The 24,061-nt window shown below is 43.6% G+C and overlaps 2 protein-coding genes, 1 long non-coding RNA gene and 1 pseudogene across 4 annotated transcripts; 1 reads left to right on the top strand and 3 right to left on the bottom strand.

Moving 5' to 3' along the window:
• Positions 1-2,070: 2,070 nt before the first annotated feature.
• On the bottom strand, positions 2,071-5,921 carry LOC146665591 (uncharacterized; annotated as a pseudogene). Its single transcript, XR_014912629.1, has 3 exons — positions 3,430-5,921; positions 3,114-3,313; positions 2,071-2,655 (listed from the first exon to the last, which is right to left on the bottom strand). The product of XR_014912629.1 is annotated as an uncharacterized LOC146665591 (transcript).
• Positions 5,922-8,968: 3,047 nt separating this feature from the next.
• LOC146665590 (uncharacterized) lies at positions 8,969-10,015 on the bottom strand. The gene is made up of 3 exons (XR_014912630.1): positions 9,779-10,015; positions 9,473-9,704; positions 8,969-9,257 (listed from the first exon to the last, which is right to left on the bottom strand). It is a non-coding gene; the product is annotated as an uncharacterized LOC146665590 (long non-coding RNA).
• Positions 10,016-11,308: 1,293 nt separating this feature from the next.
• Positions 11,309-16,251, top strand: slc25a46 (solute carrier family 25 member 46). Its single transcript, XM_085413318.1, has 8 exons — positions 11,309-11,774; positions 12,459-12,501; positions 12,976-13,033; positions 13,210-13,287; positions 13,879-13,979; positions 14,084-14,140; positions 14,285-14,342; positions 15,155-16,251. Exons 1-8 carry the CDS (start codon positions 11,510-11,512, stop codon positions 15,749-15,751), a joined length of 1,257 nt encoding a protein of 418 aa, XP_085269444.1. The 5' UTR covers positions 11,309-11,509; the 3' UTR covers positions 15,752-16,251.
• Positions 16,252-18,458: 2,207 nt separating this feature from the next.
• On the bottom strand, positions 18,459-21,929 carry LOC146665588 (single-strand DNA endonuclease ASTE1-like). The gene is made up of 4 exons (XM_085410947.1): positions 20,745-21,929; positions 20,434-20,638; positions 19,155-19,320; positions 18,459-19,074 (listed from the first exon to the last, which is right to left on the bottom strand). The coding sequence occupies exons 1-4, from the start codon at positions 21,927-21,929 to the stop codon at positions 18,459-18,461; spliced, it is 2,172 nt and encodes a 723-aa protein (XP_085267073.1).
• Between the last annotated feature and the right edge of the window lie 2,132 nt (positions 21,930-24,061).

The raw sequence follows: 24,061 nt of genomic DNA, 5'->3' as shown, positions 1-24,061 counted from the left end.
TCCATGTACAGGAGGTGGCTGACAACTGCTCCGTTCCGTAGTCGGTATCCGTAGCCAGTCTTGTTAATGATCTCACTGAGGGGGTTCAGGCCTATGCAGAACAGCAGTGGGGACAGAGCATCTCCTTGGTAGATCCCGCACTTGATGGTGACTTGTGCTATGGGCTTGGAGTTGGCCTCTAGTGTTGTACGCCACATCCCCATTGAGTTCCTGATGAAGGCTCTTAGGGTCCCATTGATCTTGTACAATTCTAGGCATTCCAGTATCCAGCTGTGGGGCATTGAGTCATAGGCCTTCTTGTAATCAATCCAGGCAGTGCACAGGTTGGTCAGTCTGGTCTTGCAGTCTCGGCTGACTGTTCTGTCTACCAGTAGCTGGTGTTTTGCGCCTCTGGTATTCTTGCCAATTCCTTTCTGTGTCCCGCTCATGTATTGACTCATGTGCCTGTTCATCTTAGCCGATATGATGCCTGACAGGAGCTTCCATGTAGTACTGAGGCAGGTTATTGGTCGGTAGTTGGAGGGGGCCGGTCCCTTCTTGGGGTCCTTGGGGATCAGGACCGTCCGACCTTCGGTTAGCCATTCCGGGTGTCTCTCGTTAACTAGCAGCTGGTTCATTTGTGCTGCTAGACGCTCGTGGAGTGCAGTCAGCTTCTTTAGCCAGTAGGCGTGAACCATGTCGGGCCCTGGTGCTGTCCAACTCTTCATACTGGAGACCCTTTCTTGGATATCTGCCACTGTGATGGTTACTGGATCCTGTTCGGGGAGGTTGCTGTGGTCTGCCCTCAGATCCACTAGCCACTGAGCATTGCCGTTATGGGTTGCGTCCTTCTCCCATATGCTCTTCCAGTATTGCTCGGTCTCCAGCCTTGGTGGTGCTGTTCTCTTATTGTTCCCTTGCCACTGAGAGTACACCTTTGCTGGTTCTGTGGAGAACAGCTGGTTTATTCTCCTGCCTTCTATCTCTCTGGTGTACCTTCTCAAGCGGCTGGCCAAGGCTGTGAGTCTTTGCTTGGCAGTTTCTAAGGCCTCAGGTATGGACAGCTTGCTGTATTTCTTATGCACCTTCTTTGTCGCACCTTTCTGCAACTCCGTTAGTTGGCTAACCTCCCTCCGTGCTACTTTGATCTTGCCCTCTAGCCTCCTTCTCCATGGAGGGTACTGCCCCTTGTGGCTGTTCAACTTGTAGCCAAGCATCTCACTGATCACTGCTGCCGTATTGTAGATCAGCTTGTTAGTGTCGGTAATCGTGGTTGTAGGTATCGTCCGTAGTGCTGCATTAACATCATCTAGCAGACCTTCTGAGGGTACTTCACGTAATCTTGGTAACCGGCTACGGGGGATCCAGGTTTCAAGCTTGGCCATGATCCTATTTTTCAGGTCAGTTCCTCTCGCACTTAACGATCCTTCTCCTATCGCACTTGGGGCTATGTACCCAATCTCGGGTGGGGGTGATGATATCGCCCCCCTGACCTGGCGTCCTGACTCCTCCTTGCCGTAGCATTTGTGTTGTACCTTGTCAATCTCTAGCTGTGAGAGCAGTCCCTTCTTTCGAATGTTGGAACACTGAGCTACTAGTTGTTTCGCCGTCATTGTGGATGTTGGGTATCGAAGAATCCATAGGTCCCTCAGCCTATTCATGTAGCCCCTTCCGCCAGGGTTACTTACGTAGTAGCATTCCAACAACGCCCTGTTTTCGTCTCTTGCCCACCGATGCCTTCTTGTTCCAGTAGCCCACTTTTCGTCAGGGTGCCCTGGTTCCTCAACACCTGACGCGGACCTTGTTGATCCGGGCGACGTCCGAGCCGGCATGCCTTCATATTTATCTGTCTCGCTCATGTCTGCGGTAGGCTTGCTTAGCATAGGGGGTCTAGCCTTAGGACCCTTACTGGATACAGACGCCCCTTGCACTCACCGAACTTGCACTCACCGAACTTGCACTCACCGAACTTGCACTCACCGAACTTGCACTCACCGAACTTGCACTCACCGAACTTGCACTCACCGAACTTGCACTCACCGAACTTGCACTCACCGAACTTGCACTCACTCACTCACTCACTCACTCACTCACTCACTCACTCACTCAGATCACCTGTTGAGAGAGAAAAAAAAGAAAGAAGAGAAAACAAGCAAAAAAGAGAGCGATATAATAAACAACATCATCACGATAATCTATGTGTATATAATATGGAATATTATTGTGCAGCACGTAGGATCGACAGCGCACAGTGTGCTTTGAGGTAGCAGCCAAAAAAGGTGTAGTTTGTGTGTGTGAGCACCCGTGTGCACACCTGTGAGCGTGAGCGCGCTTGTATTCAAAAGGTTCCTTCATGTAATGATCTGCTAGAGGGTGTGGGGGGCCATAGCCCCGTCCTCCAGGGCATGAAGCAGGTATGGAGGAGATCCAGGCTCCAGACATCCAGAGACCCTCAGAGTACAAGAGTCCAAGGAAGACTAACAGAGGGGCAGCCGCGCCACTATCCCGGAAAGAGCTGAGGAGAGTCCCAGATGAGGGCTCACCCAGCAGCCACGGAGCAGAAGCCAGATGGGGTTGCAGTGACGTGCCCGAGAGCTCCGACGGCAGCCAGCTGTGCCAGAGTGACTGAGCCCTAGGCCCAGGGGCACTTTGTTGTACCTGTGACTTTTAAATGTGCTATAGAAATAAAATTGAAATTGAAATTGAATTATGATATCAAGAGAGCCAGTATATGGGACAGTATTGTTTCTCTTTCTACCAGGCTGTCAAAAAAATTATCTATTATTCTGGAAAAGATGGGCCTATGGGGGTAGGTCACCCCTTACATGCTAAAAAGAAGTGGGACAATTTAAAAAATCAAATACAAAACATGTATATGTGTTATCAATAATATGAATTTGGATGGATGCATAGATAACTGTCATCAGCATATTTTATTTAATTTTTTTTTACATCTATAACATAAAGATAATTTGGAACATTTTAAATGTCTGATTAATAAAATAGAAGAAAATGAAAAGGTAACAACAAAACGAGAATATATACAAGGAATCAAGAATATTTACAGGATAAGAAAACAACTATGTACAGGTATTTATAGTGCAGACCACAGGATTAATCTGACTGACCTGTACCTGGATTGTTTCTTTGAACTTTAATAGCACAGCAGGCCCGATGTTTGCCTGGACAGGAAGTCTCTGGCAGTTTCTGCTGAAGCTAGATCAGAGAGAGGGATGTTGTACTGCTCCTGAGACCCGTATCTTGTCTTTTCTGGTCGGGTGGTCTGTAGAGAGTGCTTTGGATGCTTCCTTCCATTGTCCATCGGTGGCTGCCACTAAGATGAAACAAAAAAAATGTGGATACTAGTCACTCTTCAACAAACAAAACAGGTTAACAAAGCACTAAAAAAAAAAACATAAGAGGAACCTATACTTAAATTTTTTAGCTTGCCTGTTAAAAGTAGTCGTGTTCTGGTGTACCTCCTCCAGGACAGCAGAGAGTTTGCTCTGACAGAGAGAACCCCTGACTGCCTCCAAACCAGCCATCCTCTCAACCACTCCTGCATATTTCTCAGGCTCATTCTGCGGGGCCATGATGTCACCGGCACGGAAGCAGAAGAAGCATATGCTGTTATGACCTCCAGCACTTGCAGGAAGATGGCTCAGAATCTGGTCTTCATAATAGAATGTGCCCTGGAATATTGGCTGTTGACGCGCTGGGCTCCCACAGCTCGTACTTGCCTTTTGTAGGGAGTGATGAGGCGTAATGGACATTAGAGTCATGGGTACACTCCATCTGCCAAGATAAAATGCCCTTGAGGAGGGTAGACTGACTGCCTGCACAGTGGGCTGTGGCGGAGCAGTCTGGACTCGTACACTGACCTGAGGCTGGTCAGGTACGCGTCAATAAAGCCCTGATGGTCACAAGCCGCCTGTAAGATGATGGGCCCTCAGAGGCTTAATGTAGATGTGGCAGCAATCGATTGCACCAGCTGCTTTCAGAAAAACTCTGAGGCATACTAGCCCTGCAAACGTATGGGACACTACCTCCATGTCTTTGACGGTCTTGGGGATCTGGAAGACCTGGTGTCCACGACCTCCTCTGTGAGTCTGTGGACTGTAGAAGACTCTAGAATGAGGCACCCCTAACACCTGAGAGCAGCCTGTGGGATGCTCCACTTGCCAACTAGCAAAGAAAAAGTCTCAATTGGGGCACCCCATCCATGCTTCCGATTCTGGTTCAGTGGATTAAGCAGCACTGCCAGAAACTACCAGCTCAGCTGAAATTCAGGCTTGGTGTCCTCATGGTTAAAGACACTGTCCAGCACTGGGACACTGCAGTACAGAGGTCTGCTCTGGTTAAGGAAAAGCTAAAGAACAACATAAACAGTTTTACTATTAAGGTACGATATGGGCTATCTTCAGAGATCAAAGCATTCAGAATTTTACACTTAATTAAACAAACTAACGCACAGTGAAAAGACTCCAATGTTGTACGCCTTACCTGTGCAAATCAGGTTTGTTGTGAACTCAAACATTAAAGAGTCTGTTTTCAGTTTTGTGACATTTTTCCACACACACAAGAAGATCAACTGAATCGGTGCCAAGGTTGCACATCTAATCTTGGACACTTTTAAACCTGACCCTTCCTGGCCGCCAGAGATTCTACGCGGCGCGGAGAACAACAAAGGACGGGCCGCTCATCCGAGGCGCAGAACAAAGAAGCGCCGGGGAAAACGCGCTGGTATTAGGAACAGACTGAGACAGCAGGCGCATCGCGCACCACTGCCCAGTATCCTACTGGCCAATGTACAATCCATGGAGAACAAGCTCGATCACCTAAGAGCAAGGGTCACCTTCCAACGTGACATGAGGGACTGCAACATTCTGTGCTTCACGGAGACATGGCTGTCCCCCACCGTGCCGGACCAGGCCGTAACTCCGTCGGATTCATTCTTTGTGCTCCGCGCGGACAGAACGGCAGAGTCGAACAAAACCAAAGGTGGAGGAGTGTGTTTCATGGTAAACAGAAAGTGGTGTGATGCCAGGAGCATTTCTACTCTCTCCAGCGGCTGCTCGCCACATCTGGAGTTCCTGAGCATTAAGTGCCGCCCTTTCTATCTGCCCCGTGAGTTCACCTCAGTCATCGCCACGGCGGTCTACATCCCACCCCAAGCGGACACAGGTATGGCTTTGTCCGAATTACATGATGTGCTGAGCTGGCTTCAAAACAAGGACCCGGGCGCAGCCCTCATTGTAGCAGGAGACTTTAACAAAGCGAACCTCAGACAAGTCATGCCAAACTTTTACCAGCATGTCTCGTGTCCAACGAGAGGGGATTGGATTTTGGATCACTGCTACACGCCATACAAGCAGGGCTACAAAGCTGTCTCACACCCGGCTTTTGGGAAGTCTGACCACAACGCCATCTTCCTCATTCCCCAGTATAAACAAAGCATACGGAGGGAAGACGTGACCACGAAGGAAGTAAAACGGTGGACTGCCCAATCAGAAGCTACGCTACAGGACGCACTCAACGACGTAGACTGGGACATGTTCAGAGCATGCGCAGTCGACATCAACAAGTTTACGGAAGTAGCAGTATGCTTCGTCAATATGCTAGCGGAGGAGATTATCCCCACTGCGAGAGTCACCACATTCCCAAACCAGAAACCGTGGATGGACAGATCGATCCGCACTGCAGTAAACGCCAGGACCACCTCCTACAACGCGGGTCTCACCACTGGCGATATGAGCGCCTACAAAGCGGCCTCATACGGCGTGCGGTGAGAGATGCCAAACGCAGGTACCGGGAACGTGTGGAGTTCCGCTTCCACCAGGGCGACACACGGAGTATGTGGCACGGACTACGCACCATTACGGACTACAAAGCCAGGGACACTGCGCCGATCAACGCCGACTCTGCATTCACCAACGAGCTGAATCGGTTCTACGCCCGTTTCGAGGTTAGCCAGGCGGCTAATGCTATCTACCGCCTGACTACCGAGGACAGTGACGTCATCAGCGAGAGACCGGTGACCAGCATCGCGGAGCATGACGTCCGAGCGGCACTGAGGAGAGTGAACACAAGGAAAGCGGCGGGGCCAGACGGCATCACCGGCCGTCTGCTGCGCTGCTGTGCTGACCAGCTAGCAGGTGTGTTCACTTACATCTTCAACGAGTCCCTGGCGAAGTCTGTGGTCCCCACATGCTTCAAAAGATCCACCATCATCCCTGTGCCCAAGAACAGCAAACCCTCATCCCTGAACAATTACCGGCCAGTTGCACTGACCTCAGTAGTAATGAAGGTGTTTGAGAGGCTGCTGAAGAACATCATCTCCTCCTCCATCCCAGACACCACAGATCCGCTGCAGTTCGCCTACAGATCCAACAGATCCACAGAGGATGCCATCGCCCACGTCCTACACACCACTCTCAGCCACGTGGACAAGAAACAGAGTAACTATGTGCGAATGCTGTTTGTTGATTACAGTTCAGCGTTTAACACAATAGTGCCCTGCAGACTGTTCACAAAGCTGAGGGATCTGGGACTTAACAGCCGTCTGTGTGCATGGGTGTTGGACTTCCTCACTGGCAGAACTCAGGTGGTGAGGGTGGGCAGGTGCTTCTCCAACAGCATCACCATCAACACAGGAACACCTCAGGGATCTGTCCTCTCGCCACTGCTCTACTCCCTCTACACTTCAGACTGTGTGGCCACCCATGGCTCCAACACCATTGTGAAGTTTGCTGACGACACAGTGGTGTTGGGTGCCATCTCCAACAACGATGAGGCGGCCTACATGGATGAAGTGAAGAATCTGGCATCGTGGTGCCAGGACAACCACCTCCAGCTGAACGTCAGCAAGACCAAGGAGCTGGTGGTGGACTTCAGAAGGGGTCAGCACAGAGACTACAAGCCCATTATCATCAATGGAGCTCCAGTGGAGAGGGTGCAGTCCTTCAAGTATCTTGGTGTCCACATCTCCTCAGACCTGACATGGGCTGCCCACATTCAGGTCCAGACCAAAAAGGCTAGGCAGCGCCTGTATCACCTACGACAACTGAGGAAGTTCAGGGTCTCTCCAAAGATCCTCAGGATTTTCTATACAGGCGCTGTGGAGAGCATCCTCACACAGAACATGACATCGTGGTTTGGGAACAGCTGTGTGAAGGACCAAAAAGCTCTCCAGAGAGTGATCCGTACAGCAGAACGCTGCTGCAGGATTGCTCTCCCCCCGCTTCAGGACACCTACACCAGGAGATGCCGGACTAGAGCAGCGCAGATACTGAAGGACCGGTCCCATCCTGGCAACAAACTGTTCCAACTTCTGCAATCTGGTAGAAGGTTCCGCATCTTCCGGACAAGGACAGAGAGACTCAAGAGGAGCTTCTATCCCCAAGCCATCCGTGCCCTAAACACACACACCCGCCCTCTCACATCATCTATAATTGACTGAGACAGGACTCTTCCAGACACTAAACCAAGGCACAATGTACATTTCAATTCCTTTAATTTTAAATATGTTTATATTGTCTATCCTGTAAAATAGTCAGATATCTAATTTTTAAATATGTTTATATTGTCTATCCTGTAAAATAGTCAGATATCTAATTTTTATATATATATATATATATATATATATATATATATATATATATATATATGGGGTGCAACGATATTCGTATCGATATTGAACCGTTCGATACAGTGCTTTCGGTTCGGTACGCATATGTATCGAACAATACAACATTTGTAATTTATTTTATCAATTTTCCTTCTGACGATGCTGTCTGTGTTGAGCGCTCAGTGAATCTGTGTTCGACTACTCCGCCTAGGCTGCACTGTCGAGCGCAGTTCCACTGAGCGCTCAACACAGACAGCATAGTCAGAAGGAAGAGCGCAGGGCAAGCTAGCGAGACAGAAGTTAAGCTCTCCTTGCAACAGGCAAATTGAACGTCATTCAGATCTGGCGTTTGGAATTATTTTGGTTTTCATGTGACGTATGACCCTGAAGGTAAGCGAGTCATGGATTAAAGTAAAACAGTATGTTGAATGTGCCATGCAATGCTCAATTACATTGGTGTGAACTAGTGTGTTAGCGCAGTTAGCTCGTTAAGGTGTTGGCCGTCTAGCCCCATGCATGGAGTGATCGGCGGTAGCTCGTTAACGGAGATTTGCCGTGTTGTGGCGTTAAGGTAATTTCAACGAGATTAACCTGAAAGCACTAGTGGGAACACAACGAATATGACTGCACATTTACGCCGACATCATCGTAGTGCAAAGACAAGTGGAAGCAGACAAAAAAAAAAGCAAGCATGCTACTAACTTTAGCCGAGTCATTTAGACAGCTGTTAGCACATGATTCTCCTTATGCTGCTGAGAATATAGCCCAGAAGAAGCGGATAGTATAGCTTTTATTTTGGAAAGAGACATTTCTCTGTAATAAACTCTCTTTTCCAAAGATGAGTGATTCCTCAATCAGATACAGGGCTTGCAATATCGCTAGCCCGACGTCCCGGAGCTAGCGATTTTTTCAGTCGGGCTACCAAAATCTATCTCTTCCCTGCCCGTCGGGCTATTGTAGGAAAAATATATGTCAATGCTTTTGCATTCTTTCGGAAATGTAGCTGGGTAATTATGTCATTGGCATCGGTGAGCCACTGTCAATATGTGACATATTGAAGTCGCGTTTGAATTTGCGCTTGTTTTTTTGCTTTCACTTTGCAATCGTGCGAACTGTGTATAGAGAGCGACAGCACTGATCTGTGAGTGATGATAATTTGTGCACCAATTCCTCTGACATAGTCTTATTAATCGTTAGCTTACTATGCAAATGTGGCGAGACGAGGTTGGGATATAAAGTAAATACTCTTTGCAGTTTTAAAAAGACAACGCCACCCTGGGAATTTCACCCAGAGAATACTGAAAGTAACACTAAATTACCAGAAAGGCACTTAGGTTCGCTATACTCAGTCCAGAGACGAGGTTCAATGATCAACAAATTCACAATTTATTGGTAATTATTTAAAACACCGAATAAAAACATAATCATAAATATTCAAATACAAATATGCTTAAAAAGGTATTCAGAGCTGAGGCTTACCAGTGGAGGGGCAGGGATGCCACACACAAACTAAAGAAAGAAAACACACCCAAAACACAAGTGCAGCACACTATCACACACTCACACTAATAAACTAAACAAGGCAGGTGTGTACACTCAAGGGATCCCACCACCAAGGCACCCTAGTCTCCTCCACGTCGGCACTCCGCATCTGAATAAAAGAAACAAAGAAAATTTTAATATATTACAACAAACTAATGTGTAGCACCGGGGGATAACCCAACTGCAAGACCACACTGGTGATCTACAGCTAGAAAAAGGGCCTCCCACCAGTGGTGTAACAAAAATCCAAACTACAAATCAAAAGCAATAAAACATACAATCTGGATAAAACTCTAAAATCTGGAGCAAACGGAATCACCGTACTGCTCCAACTTGCCGTCCACACGACGATAAGTTAACAGTCAATCAATATGCACGCCAGCTGACTCCGATAACCGGCATGCATATAGCCGTTGTCCACGCCGACGTCCACTGTGAAAGCTGACAGCAGCAGGGAAAGAATTCTCACAACGGGAACAGACGGTAAAAGCACAGCAAGGCAAAACAGCAGCACTTCAGTTCGCGTAGCTTGGCGCAAAACTAAGGTCCACACTTCCTGCGAAACATAATAAATAATTACTATAAACGAACAATAGAAGGCAGAGAGCGTAACAAAAGTTGATAACGTACCAAGTAAGCCGGGTCATAGAATGTAAGCAGAATAGCTCAGTGGAGGCTTCTATAGCTACGACCAGCCGCGATGGAGACTTTAGAGGAGTAACCCACAAACGATCTCTACCACACCGAGGAAGTCAGGTGACCAAAAAGGAGATCACAGGCAAGCAATGCAGAGACACTCAAATGGCCACTATTTATACCAGCGCCCCCTAATGGGCCAGGCTGAAAGTGGGTTGGACCGAGGGATAACATTCATCCTGCCACACAAACATGACAAGTGAAATCTCCCGCAGCAAGCTTAAACATGTGAGAGGTTGATCGCGCAGAGAATCGCTGAGCTTATGTGAGTGCGTGTGTAAAAGCATTTCAGTTCTGCTGAGCCAAACAAGACAGGTCAGGGTGAAGAAGTGACAGCCAAAGAAAAGCTTACCACAAAACGGAGAAGTTATGACAAATCAGACTATGAGGCAAAAAGAAAGTGCAGCTTTATGGTTTCATGGACAAAAGAATTTCTGTGGCTGCAATATGATGAGCTAAATAACCAGGGCTGCACATAAGTGGTCCGCAGGTGCGCATTCGCTGTCAAAATAAAAAACACGCACAAGGGTTAGGGTTAAATTCAAAAACTGTACTTTTGAGTTAAAATATATATTTATAATTTTAATAAATGACAAATTAAAAATGCATGAACATTTTTTTGTATCGAAAAAATATCGAACCGTGACACCAAAGTATCAAACCGAACCGAACCGTGAATTTTGTGTATCGTTGCACCCCTAATATATATATATATATATATATATATATATATATATATATATATATATATATATATATATATATATATATATAATGTTCTTCCTCTACACCCCCCCCAATTTTTGCACATGTCGAGGAGCGTGTCAGGCTACATTTCACTGTGTGTTATACTTGTATAACTATGCATGTGACAAATAATAAAGAACCTTGAACCTTGAACCTTGAATATTAGAAAATGCTCTATTTTAAATTTGAAAGATATATTTAGTTTTTCTAGCTATAATAAATGTGTATATTTGATCACCAATGATTCAGTTCCTGAAATTAACCATAAAACTAGCTAAAAACTTACAGATTAATCAAACTATTTTACCTGGATATGATAATCTGTCAGCTTTAGATACAACGGTACAGCTCCTGCAGCTCTCTGAGGATTTTTTTTAAAGGGAAAATTTCAGGTTCCATTTTGACACCACTGCAGGTATTTCACATTTTCACAAATCTGCTCAACTCTTGTTGTGTGTTTGTGTTCTTTCCTTATACACACTGTGCTTATGTGCTACAAGTGAAATAATTTCCAATTAGTGAAACTAGCCTACTAAATGAACAATGGGCTGTGAGGTCAGTTCCATAAGGTTGTGAAAACCTGCAGTCAGCTGAGACTAAAGAAGTCACTTGAACCGAAAGTTTGTGCAACACAAACCAGCACAAACGTTTGAGCGTGCAGAAAGACATAACCCAGCTAGGGTTCACCACTCTCTGATGGCCTGTAGGAGGCAGCACGAGCAGTCAGCCGGTATACAAAGTATAGAAAAAGAAGTGTTTCCGGGTGGCAGGTAGATGTTTTGGTGTGGGTCGGGTTGATTAGGTCGTTACAGGTTCTCCATTAAACCGTGTCTTCTGTCCGTGCACACTTTGATGCGCTCCCCTGAGCTCTGCTAGCCGGATATCAGTGTCGCCCCCCTCACTCGCTCCGACCCTGACATGGCCTCCAGGCGGCCGGACAGCTTCGACGGGCTCGGGTACCGTGGCCGGGATGACCCGCTGTACGGAGCGGGCTACCCGGTTCGGAGCGCCGGAGCCCCCGCCGAACCGCAGCTCCACCACTGGGTCACCACGCCGCCCGACATCCCGGGCAGCCGCAACCTGCACCCTGGAGAGCGGACACCTCTGTTCGATGACGCCCCGGGAGAGATCGCAGGTTCTGCAAGCGGCTGGGAAGCTCCAAATCCCAGCAGGCCCCCCGCTGGTAGGTTGTTGTGCAGGTTCAGAGTCACCTAGTCTAGCTGGCTAATGACAGGATGAAGCCAGAGCTGGCCAACTAAAGAGATAATGGTCTGATAGGCGCCGATGACCTGTCAGCATGCATGCTAACCGGAAGCTAGCGCACAAGCTAATCAAGCTCAGAGTAATTATGTAATAAACGGACTGGGCTAGCGGCTAGTTAACTAGAAGGCTAATTATATTAGCCAGTTGGCTAACAAAATGCACAAATAGTAAATACAGTAATATAGTAAAATTTTGACTCGCCCATCATTTCCTCAAATTTTGCAAGAAAAATGGGAAACGCAAAATGCAAAGATGTGTTAAAACATGCAAACATACCTGGAAATACAGTAAGTAACGCAAAACAGAGTCTAACTCCAACGAGCTTGACAGTAAATATCTGGTATGAGCAGCTTTATTCTGCAGCACCGCCTGAACTCTCAAAGGCAGCTTTCTGTAATTTGTGTTTGTTGTGCTATGTTTAGTTTACTACTTATTAACTAACTTTATTGGAGTTAAAAGTTATTAAAACAGTGGAATCATCCTCGGTGATGAATGAACTAGACAGCAGACTGTTTGGTAGCTTATGTGAATAAAGCCGTTATTGATTTTATTTATGGACGTCCTGCACTGTGCGAGTTTATCGTGTTTGCTTTTGTCGTTGCAGAGCAGCTGAATCGATTCGCTGGCTTCGGGGTTGGATTCGTCAGGTGAGGAAATCGTTTCTCATGGTTTCAAGATGAGCAGAGGCTCGGACCGAGTCACTGCATGTGGACCAATATTCAGCTTGAATGAGTTTATTCAGTCTGAACTGTTTGGACTCCATGGTTGGGAACAATCACACATCTTTCTGTTCTCAGTGTTTCCACTGAAGCTGAAGCTTCATTTAGTTTCAGCGACTCACTGCAACAAAAGTCTCCACTGTCGAGTCAAAGATGCTGGTGGTGATTTTGGTTCTAATCACAGGGAAAAATTAGAGCAAAAAAGGGACGAGACTGTGTCAGTGCTCGCCATTAGTGACAACCAAAAAGCGAGATGTTTTACTTTTTGACACTTTCATCCCAAAAACAGGCTGAAGTGTGAGTTTGGAGAAGTCAGGGGGTTTCTAACTAAAACGTGTGTGTGTGTGTGTGTGTGTGTGTGTGTGTGTGTGTGTGTGTGTGTGTGTGTGTGTGTGCACTCAGTCTGTTCACAGAGAACGTCCTCTCTCACCCCTGCATTGTGTTCCGCAGACAGTGCCAGGTATGACCTCACCTTCTTATCAATAAATGATCCATAAATAATGATGGCTATGGATTAAAATACTTTTATTAACGCCGTGGGAGAAACTTTTTTATTTCATTTTTGTGCGTTTTGAGACATTAAATGTTTTATTTTCCTCTTTCTGTTGCTGCACTCTGATTGGCTGTTTACATCAGGTGAACTACCACGCCCGGTGTTATCACCTGACTCCATTCAGCGCTGTCGCTGTAATGTACAGCATCACCAAAGCTCAGGTAACGGGACACACTAAAACCCAAAGATGAATAAAAATATATGTAAAAAGATCATTTTGAATATGTTTGATTGTTTCTTATAAATTATGATAATTATATTTGTATAAAAAGCAGTATAAAAATATTAATCAAATAGGAAAATCTAAATGTATTTGGACATAATGACATTTAGAATATTTCTTTTAATAATACAAAGTTAAATATATTAAAATTAAAATGGAAAATGAAAGTATTCTAACATTATTTACAAATAAGTTTAAAAAGTTTAAATATTGCAAAATAGTAAATGCAGATACAATATGGAGGTTTACAACTGATCAGAATAATCTAAATAAATAATAATACAGTATAATGTATTTATTATAAATACAATATGAAAACTCATAGATAAATATTAAAAGAATAAAAATAGAGACTTAATTATTGATGATGGAGGGGGCACTGTGATGTTGCCTCACAGGAAGGAGGACTACTACTGATCTACTCCGGCTTCCTCCCACTAACCTGAGTCGGCCTGTCCACACGCATTTATACTTCAGGATATAAATTGTGTTATTATGTTGTCGGTGATTAATATGTTGTGTTGATCAGGGTGTGAAGGCTCTGTGGAAGGGGATGGGCAGCACATTCATCGTTCATGGTGTTACGCTCGGAGCCGAGGGCATCATCAGCGAGTTCACGCCACTGCCACGGTAACCACCTGCTCCCACTAGCACATGGATACAGTATTGTACAACGTCACTCTGACGTGTGTGTGTGTGTGTGTGTGTGTGTGTGTGTGTGTGTGTGCGTGAAGGGAGCTTCCTCACAGGTGCAGCTGGAAACAGGTGGCTGGGCATTTGCTGCTTAAAGGGTCAGTTTTTCTTCTTCTTCTTCATCTTCTTACCTGTCAGTTCTTTTTTTTTTTTTTTTTTTTTTTTTTTTTTTTTTGCTGTTAAACAGAGACTGAGATACAAACTGACCCCGCCTCCTCTTTCTCTCTCTCTCTCTCTTGCAGATTAACGGCAGTCGTCGCTCTTCCATTTTACTGTGCCAGCCTCATTGAGACCGTGCAGGTCACTGATTATTGTTTATTGAATAGCGATGCCTCTTTTATGACAGCAGTCAGTTAGCAGCAGCTCATTAGCTTTCCTTTTATCACATGATGAGGTTTACCAACTAGTGGTCTAGATCAGAACCTCTTTCTCTGTTCATGACATCACTCACAGAGCAACCAATGAGAGTGAGGTGTTGTTGCGACTTTTTGATGTTGGTTTATGCCTTCACTGCCATGAGATCACATAAAGTGGTGCATAATCTCTCCAACACCTTACCAGCGTTGTGTGAGATTGATGACGCCATCAGCCACACGGCTCCTGTTTGAAACAACGAGAGCATGATGATGTCACACAAACAGGAAGCTGAGGAGCAGCTGTTCAGTCATTTAGAGCAGCGGTCCCCAACCTTTTTTGCGCCACGGACCGGTTTATGCCCGACAATATTTTCACGGACCGGCCTTTAAGGTGTCGCGGATAAATACAATAAAATAAAACTAGTACCGGTACCGAAAAAAAGAAGATTTATTCATAACACACGTGAAAAGACCAAGGAAAACGAGTTAACGATAAAAACGATAACAAAATAACGCTGAAAACCGATAAAAACCCTTAAAACTATACATTTCACACCTGAGCCTCAACTCTTGTGGCCCGGCACCAAACGACTCACTCACGGTCCGAGGCCCGGGGGTTGGGAACCGCTGATTTAGAGCAATGATTAGCTGGATGTGTGTGTGTGTGTGTGTGTGTGTTTTTTTGTTGTTGTTGTTGTTGTTGTTTTTTTTAAATTGATCATTTGATCGGACCTGTGTTCCTCTCTCCATCTTCAGAGCGAGATTGTGCGGGATGAGTCGTCCTCTGGCCTGCTGGACTGCGTCCGTGAGGGTGTTGCTCGACTGCTGGGTGTCGGCGCACCTCACAGTCGTCGCCTGCTTCCTCTCAGATGCCTGCTGCTTCCCGCTGCGCTGCATGCCATTCTGCGCTATGCCGTGGCTACCTCCATCCAGCGGGTGGTGCTGTGGCTGCACCAGCGTAGCAAGAAGCAGCGGGCAGAACCATCCAATCCACTGGATGCCTACTTCCCCGAGCTGGCGGCATCTTGGGCGGGTTCTCTGGTGGCTGACGTGGTGTTGTTTCCTCTTGAGACGGTGCTACATCGCCTGGCTCTGCAGGGTACGCGCACCATCATTGATGCCACCGATGGAGTGGTCGCGGTGGGAAATGGCGGGAGCCCGCTGGTAGTGCCCGTAAACACGCAGTATGATGGCTTCTCTGACTGCCTGCACGCCATCAGCCGCAAGGAAGGCGGGGCTGGCTTCTACCGAGGTTTTGGCGTGCTGGTAGCCCAGTATGCTTTGCACGGAGCGCTGCTGGCCGCCGCCAGGACGCTGATGAGGGTGCTGCTGCTGGATGCCAAGGCCAGCTAGGTTGTTACTACAGAGACTGTTGTCATGACAACAGGACATTTCTCATCTTGTAAATGAGACGAAAAAGACCTGCTCGTGTGACGACATCAGCACTTGAGTCCTGTTACCTAGCAACCACTAAGAATCACCAGATTGTGTCACCTCCTCCCCAATGATGTCACTTCCTGCTTATGTTTGGACAAACAGTGGTGGCAGTTGTTTTCCTTCACGTAAACTGAGCATCACTTCCTGTGTTTTTGTTCAGCTCTGACAGCTGATTGGTCACCCACTACTGATATACAAACAAACATGTAAACAGATGTTTTTGTATAAAGTTGTAAAAAAAAAATTAAAAAAGTTCAGTGTAGATTTAGACTAAATTATTTCTGATCGATTGGTCTCTAAAGCGATACTTGGATGAGATGAGCCTGGCTTTTCAAAATAAGTGTCTGTTTAAGCTGGTGTAAGGTGTAATGGTGTCTGTAAATGTTTAAATGTGAAATAAATCAATGTTAATTTGACATTTTTCTTCTTTTTGAAACATTTTTAAATGGATTAATTTGGATTATTTTGAAATTCAGCTTTTTAAGTTTCATAGAAGAAATTTCAAACTTTTCTGACTTATTTTGAAAGTTTTAAAAATGTGACTGCATCTGTGTCACAGCACTGTGAAGGTAAAAACTCCTGCAGCCTCTTCTCTCCTTATGTCAGGAGCAGAGATCTCCCTCAGCATGATAAGGGTTTCTTGCTCAGAGGTGGAGGACAGACATTTGAGACGTGAGAAAAACCATCACAGAGGATCCTGTACGTGTCACAGGTAGCAGGGGTACTTTCTAAAGTCTGCTTCAATGTTTTCAGCTGCAGATAATAACCTGACCAGTGGAGACTGCAGCGTTACTGGTTGTAATAACTGTGTTCTTCCACAAGGTGAAGCTGTTTACAGTAAGGTAAAGCATTTCCCTGTAGAGCCCTTAGTTCAGTTCGATTATATTTATATAAGTTTCCTAAAAGCGCTTTATATTAAAGTGTAACACACTGTTTGCTACTACAGCTACACATGTTTCTTTTCCAACTATTTATTTATGAGTGACTTATGTATGTATGTATGTATATATATGTATATATTATACTATTCTTAGTTAGTGTATTGTCTGTCTTGTCTTAATATTGGTTTAAAATGGAGCACTGTAACAAAAAATAATTTCCCCCAGGGATCAATAAAGTATTCTGATTCTGATTCTAAAGACTTTACAGTAATACAGAGAAAACATGTGGATTGACTTTTAATACAGATACTTTAACTGGGGTGAAAATAAGCATCTGTCTGAGATTCTCTTTATTTCCAAACAGGACTAAGGAGATGAGAGGAAAACATCACCAATGCTTTATTCTTAACCTCCAGCTTTATCTGGATAGTTCACATGGAACAGGAACAAACTCGTTATTGATCTGTGTAACTTTATTCAAAAGTAATTTGCAGAGTGCTGCGACATACAAGCAAAAGCCTGACAATAAATTCAGAAACTGACGGAAAAGTCTCTGAGAAACAGTTTCCGTTTATTCACAAATGAAATACGAATTTCAAGATCATAACGTATAAGGTAGTTATTTGTAGAGTTATTTGGTTGTAATAGTTATTTGGCCCAAAACTTGAGATAATATACAGAAAAATACATCTACATTTTTAAATATGTAAACTATAACACCAAGCTAAATCACTAAATGATCCAGAAAAACACAATAATGATAAAAATTCAGTATATATAATCCAGTATATGTAGACAGAAATAATAGTACTCTATCACAAGAAAAATTCTTTCAAAATCAGACATATTTTACAGTATTCATAATTTGCATTATATAATAAAATATACAATTATATTTAAAAGATTTTGTTGCAACTGTTGTGTTGCATTTGAAGAGAAAGATGTTAATGTTTTTGAAGTGATTTGAAAATTATTCCAGATTTGTGGACCACTGCATGGTCACACTGCAGGCACAAATGATAATTAAGCTGTTATAACAAACACATTAAATATCTTCATCCTTTCATGAACATTAAAGCATTTTCTTTATCTTAAAATAAGCTCCTTGAGCCGACTGTTGTGATTTGGGGCTATATAAATAAAACTGCAGTGAATTAACTTCCTGTGCTAATCATGTGTTGTTAGACAATACCTGCTAAATATGTCCACCTCGGTCTCTTGTTACAGCAAAGAACAAATAACAGACAGACTCTGATAAAACATTGATGTGTTCCTCCGCTTCCTCTCTCAGCTGCTGCTTGTTAGACACATCGTCCTGCTTTCTTCAGCTTCCGGCTGCTCAAAGACTCCTCTTCGTCAGCCCACTTTCATTCAGTTCAGTTATAAAACAAACCAAACCGATAGCCTGCTTCTACATTTCACTGGTTTACTTTTTCTTTTCTACTTAATGTATTTAATTTAGAGGTAGGGTCAAGTTTTATTCATGCATTACTTTCAGTTTTTAAAATGTCATCATGTTTATCCAAAAGACAAAAGCAGGGAGGAGGTGAGGAAGCCGTCGCTCCCGAACCTGCATCACTGCATTTCTCTGTGTTCTTAACTTTCATTGTCAAAGAGCATTTGTGTTGAATAGAAAACATCTGCTGTTTCTTTAAAATGTGCATTAGACTGAGAACGTCACCAGGTGAGTCAGACTATCTAATATAATAATGTAACACTGAAAACACCTCAGCTTTCTGTTTTTAACTCAGAATAAACTTGGCCAGTTTTCTAGAAATGAGATCTGCACCCTCGCAAGTTGGATAGATGTGGTTGCTCTCAATGAGACCAGGTTTTAACCCAAACATTTTCCAGTTATTTATGAAGCCCACATTGTTTTCTGGACACCAGTTAGACAGCCAGCAGTTAAACGATGACAGGCTTCTAATGATGTGAGCATTGGTTCGACTGGGGAGGGGACCAGAGAAACCTACAGAATCCGACATCGTTTTTGCAAAGTTACACACCGACTCAATTTTAGGTTTTATGACCTCCAGTTGATGATTCTGGATGTCGTTATTGCTGACATGAATTACAATTTTATCAAATCTATGTTCATCCTGAGCCAGGAGTTTCAGTTTAGCCTCAATGTCGCCTGCTGTGGCCCCTGATCTGTATGTGAGTGTAGTTGCTGGAATCTCTGGGTCCACATCTTTAAGAACAGAGTCGCCAATAACCAGAGTTTTTTTCCGTGCGAGTAGATGAAAAATGGTCTTTAAATCCTGATATAATTTCTTCTTTTTTCCTCTCAGTGTTTTCAGTAGTTTTTCAAACGTCTCTTCATCTGCCAGCCGATGAAGGAGAGGTCCACAGTAAAGCCTGACAAAGCAGAAAATCTCAGTTAAAGTTGATGAAGTGTGTTACACATCTGTGGAGCGCATCATTGGTCTGGTGTTTACCGGGCACACTGAGGTTCTGGTAGAGGGGAACACAGCAGCTGGTTCAGGTGGAGGCTCTGCCTCATGCAGCACAGCCATTGGCTGAAAGCATGAGCCACACGGGGCTGCCATTTCCTCCTGATAGCTGCATCCTTTAAAGTTTTCATCTTCCTCTCAAACTCGTCCTCTACAGACAAAATAAGACAAAGTTTCAGTGACACAGAACCAGAGACCAGCAGCAGTTTGTGTGGAAGCATCAGGAACTCTGACTACAGTCCATCTGCTGACTGCTTTCAAAGAGACTATAACCTGCTGTAACATGCAGGGAAATATCCTCTGTATAAATAGTCTATGTGGACCCACTTCCTTAACCATAAAGAATGTAATTATGTAGATAACTGTAAAATTTAAATGTTCAGACTTAACTGTCTTTGTGAAACTGTAACAAAATGCCAATTTATAAGAAATACAGCTAATAAACTATGTTTCACAGAGTTACAGCAGAATAATGAACGCTGATTTCCTTTTTTTTCCTTTCAATCAGCAGTGGGACATATTGGCTTGAAAACAGTGTGATGCTTGCAGACCTGTGACTTTCATTCAGCTGTCTCTAAAACCATCTCTCCAGTCTGAGAGACAAACTAAGCCTAATCTAACTCTGCTCAGGTTATGATGTCATGTAGATGTCTACTTTATTAGCAAAATCTATGAAATATAATGTATAAATATAATGTATTTTCCTCCTCATTCAATGATATTATTACTTACATAGTAATAGTAGTGGTAGAATAGTTACTTGCATATTTCCACAACCCTCCATCCATAATCACATACTGTGTATGCAACCATTGCATGTAGCGTATTATCTTACTTATTTTGTATTTGTTTATATTTTATTTGTATTTTTTTCAATTTTTCTTCTGCTAGCCGTACCTGAGCTGAGGTAATGCACAAATTTCCCCACCACGGGATCAATAAAGTCTTATCTCTCTTATATCATCGAGGTCATATTGGGACCACTTAAACTGAAACATGCATCTCACCTTATTTCACACTTTTATATTATTTTTGATGCTTTTTGGGCTGAATCACATTTAGATGTTCCTAATAATTAGTCCACTTCAATGACAGACACAAAGAGAACAAAATAAACAACAACACTAATTAGGAGTGAAAACAATAGCAGGCGTATCACAAGTGTTACTAATAAAGTAATGAGTGAAAATACTGATTTACACATATTTCCATGTATTTGCTAGTAAAATATCAGTCATGTTGCTCAGTGAGCTCAGAGACTTACCTGGACCATCACGATCACACACAAACCCCAGCAGGAGGGCGTGGAGGCAGTGGACAGTTTCAGGTTTTTGGCCAAGCTTTAAGTTGTTAAACCAGAAAACAGTCACACAGACTGGCAGCTTCAGCTGGTCGGGGATGTTTTCTAAGGCTGAAGTCTGAACCTGCAGAGCTTCTTCAAACACTCTGCGACGCAAACCCTCAGGAGCCTGCACAGAAAGGTACCACACAGACAAGATGCTCACGTGTACCACAGAAACACATCTATGACCTGTCAGAGTAATTAAACACATATTTCATGATTAACCTCAGTACCTTATGCAGATGCTCTAGTTGCAGTTGTTTCCCTATGGATGGGACACGTTTGTCTTTGATCTCTTCTCTATCCCTGTCATATTCAGTGCACATCTGACCTCCAATTAACAGTCCATAGAAGTACTGTCTGATGGGGTAAGCAGCTGTGTAACTACTGTGCTGTGAAAAGTCCTCCACAAGAACAGGCAGCATCATTGTCTTCTGATCCACAACACTTATGACGAAAGTGGTGATTTCTCCACGCTCAACTTTTTTACGCACCCATGATGGCAACTCAGAACTTGTTTTTTCTGGTTGAACATACTTTTGAATGGAGAGTTTGAAAGTTTGGTTTTCTTCTTTACCAACATGACTTAAAGCTTGACTCAGAGCACGTTCTCTCTTCTGTGAGTCGTTCAAACCATGCAGATTCACTTTACTTAAAAACCTGAGTATACCATCCAGTCTTTTAATCCTGTACTCACCAGATGAAGATGATTCATTTGCAAAGGTACCATTGTCTTTTAATATTGAATAATCATTTCCTGCTATTGAAGCAAAGACTGGCATGAGAGCAGGGTCCAATTTAAAATGCTCACAAAACTTTGAACGTGTGTAGAGCTTAGCAGGAATCTTGCCATCCTTCTTTCTTTTCCACTCAAAGTTGTCAAGATGAAGGAAACCTTTGTTCACATCATAGATGCAGAAATCTGCGTCATGGGACAGCACAGCACATTGTTTCTGATTTGCAGCAGAAACAACTTCAGGGTCTGCCTCTCCTAAACACTGTTTAAACTCTATGTCTTTCTCCTTCAAGATTTCTATGAAGACATCTTTTACCAGAGGTGGTAAGACGTTACATCCTTGTGGTGCAGCGTCAGGCTCACTCTCTGCTATTGTCTTTGCATTTTCTAGTCTACGCTTTAGACGCGAATGAAGAGTTTTCTGCTTCTCTGATCCTGCAGCTCCATCCAAGAAGATGTATGGAGTGACTTCGCAGTCCTTCAAAGCCTCAAAGAACTTACAGACATCGTCTTTAAATCCAGGATAATCTCCTCCACAGCGCTGGTCCAGCTTTGGATCAGAATTATAATACAAACAATAATAAAGAGCTGCACCATCAATAATGAGACTTGTTTTTTCTACTTTAACCTCTTCACAGAAACACAAATCATCTATCATTCTCTGTAACTTTGAAATCCCCATGATTCCTTGAAGAGTATGAAGGCGAGCCGTAGTTATTGTGGTTTTGCCTCTGTGTCTGTAGATTTTTATGTACCTATGGAAACAACATATAGGTACACACCCACACAGAAACTGTCACACCCAGTGTTGGGGAGTAACGGAATACATGTACCGCTGTTACGTATTTAAAATACAAAATATGAGTAACTGTATTCCGTTAGTTACCGTTTAAAAAGGTGGTATTCAGAATACAGTTACTTTGTTGAAATAAATGGATTACACTGCGGTACTTTCCTGTTTCATTTTGTCAGGACTGTTTGGGTTTTGTTTGACAGCTACGCTCTTTGTTCCAGGCGGCATGCGGTTGCCATGGTTACAGGGCGACGCTCTCTCTCTCTCTGCGACTGTGTGTTTCTTACAACAAACGATTGATAGATTGATGCATATATACCATCAAAACAGCGTACATCACTGTGTTTATTTTCATTCAAAGGCTTTATGATTTTTCCTATAATGGTGGGCCAGTCTCTAGTCAAAATACCCGGGCCAACTTTCTGTCCCAGTCCAGCCCTGTATGCAGCTCATCTGCAGTCTGGTGTTACCTACATCTTCCTATTCGGAAGGCAGGATTTCCGAGTTCTGAGTACAATTGAAAGCACCACGACTGCAGTTTTTGTGTTGGATGTAAAAAGCGCACATGACGCTGTGACATAGGCTAGAATCATGGCAGCGTCAATGACGGTCCAGGCGTGGGATTTCTCTCGTGGAAATGTGCACATTTTTTTTCTTTATTGGTAGGTGGCACAGTGCACTTGTGGCAAGTAAGCAAGCTAGAAGACTGGCAAAGTTATGGAAGCAACACATTAACAAGAGAATTCTGAGTAAAACCAAAGTTACTTTCCCTAGTAACTAGTTACTTTGAAAGTAACAAGTAACTTGAAGTAACTGAGTTACTTTTGATAGAAGTAACTAGTAATGTAACTAAGTTACTAATTTAAAGTAACTTACCCAACACTGGTGTTCAGTAACTATGTGACTGAGTGTGCAAATAAGCATGTTGTTCCCAGGTCCAGTTTGCAGAAGATTTGTGGATGTTTGTCTTGTTTTTGAGTCTTTTGGTGAGTATTGTAAGGTGTTTGTAAAAGTGTTTGTGTATATCAGTCCTTTGGTGGTAGTCAGTTGAGGGCTCAGACTGCTTGAGGGTAAAAGCTCTTACAGTGTGTAGTCGTTACATTTTTGATGCTGCAAAACTGTCTGCCAGATGGAAGGAGGGAGAACACTTCATGTGAGGGGTGGAAAGTTTCCTTCACTATGCTGTTCGCACGTCGGATGATGTGTCTGTCGTCGAGTTGGGAGATGGGTGGGAGAGGCCTCCAATGATCCTCTCTGCTGTCCTCACTATCTGCTGCAGAGACTTCTTTTCAGCAAAGGTGCAGTTCCCGTACCAGATAGTGATGTAGCAGCAGAGGACACTCTCAATTAGAGCTGGGCGATATAAGATTTTTTCATATCACGATATGTTTTTTTCATTTCAGGCGATAACGATATCACTATATTTGTAAGATTTAAATGTGCCGTTGCTCACAAGTAAAATGTGAAATAATCAGCAGCGTGTTTTTATTTAAATATTTGTTTCCCATAATAAGTTCAACAGGGTAGATGTACTTAAGGAACATGAGACTTTTTCAGATAAATAAAGGCAAATATTTCAAACTACACAAAAGGCAGCCGCTAAAGCGTTTAAGTTTCAAAATAGAACAAACGAAACAGACTAAATTGTCAATTCCACTTAGAAACAAAATATTAATTCTAAAAATAAATCTTAGTTTGTTTTACAGAAGAACAGACAAAATTGACTAACTTTTGTCAATATCAAATAAACTGAGAACTAAAAGGAAATTCTCAATCTCTCCTTGTTGTATAGCTGAGCTTTTCAAACAGTTTTAACAGTTACTTTAGTCTGACAAAAGCCGAATGACGAATTAGCGCTTCCAGTCAGAGACTGAGGCTACTTCCACACGTACACGGGTATTTTTGAAAACGGAGATTTTCCGTTTTCGTTTTAAAAAATAATCCCGTCCACACATAAAGGCAGAAATGAAGGAAAACGCTGCTATGAACATGCCAAAGCAGCAGGTGGCGCTAGATTCCTA

The sequence above is a fragment of the Rhamphochromis longiceps genome, linkage group LG7, assembly GCF_057381845.1.
Source record: "Rhamphochromis longiceps isolate RC_006_pf linkage group LG7, R_longiceps_female_GT1.1, whole genome shotgun sequence".
NCBI lineage: Eukaryota > Metazoa > Chordata > Actinopteri > Cichliformes > Cichlidae > Rhamphochromis > Rhamphochromis longiceps.
The sequence above is the reverse complement of the archived record's forward strand: the minus strand, read 5'-3'. Positions and strand labels throughout refer to the sequence as shown.

Coding starts and splice junctions, on each gene's coding strand:
- slc25a46 (XM_085413318.1), top strand. CDS start 11,510: ATGGCCTCCAGGCGGCCGGACAGCTTCGACGGGCTCGGGTACCGTGGC. Junction 13,034..13,209: donor TGTTCCGCAGACAGTGCCAG/GTATGACCTCAC, acceptor TGTTTACATCAG/GTGAACTACCACGCCCGGTG. Junction 14,141..14,284: donor GGGCATTTGCTGCTTAAAGG/GTCAGTTTTTCT, acceptor TCTCTCTTGCAG/ATTAACGGCAGTCGTCGCTC.
- LOC146665588 (XM_085410947.1), bottom strand. CDS start 21,929: ATGGGGATTTCAAAGTTACAGAGAATGATAGATGATTTGTGTTTCTGT. Junction 20,639..20,744: donor AACTAGAGCATCTGCATAAG/GTACTGAGGTTA, acceptor CTTTCTGTGCAG/GCTCCTGAGGGTTTGCGTCG. Junction 19,321..20,433: donor GTGTGATCGTGATGGTCCAG/GTAAGTCTCTGA, acceptor TTTTGTCTGTAG/AGGACGAGTTTGAGAGGAAG.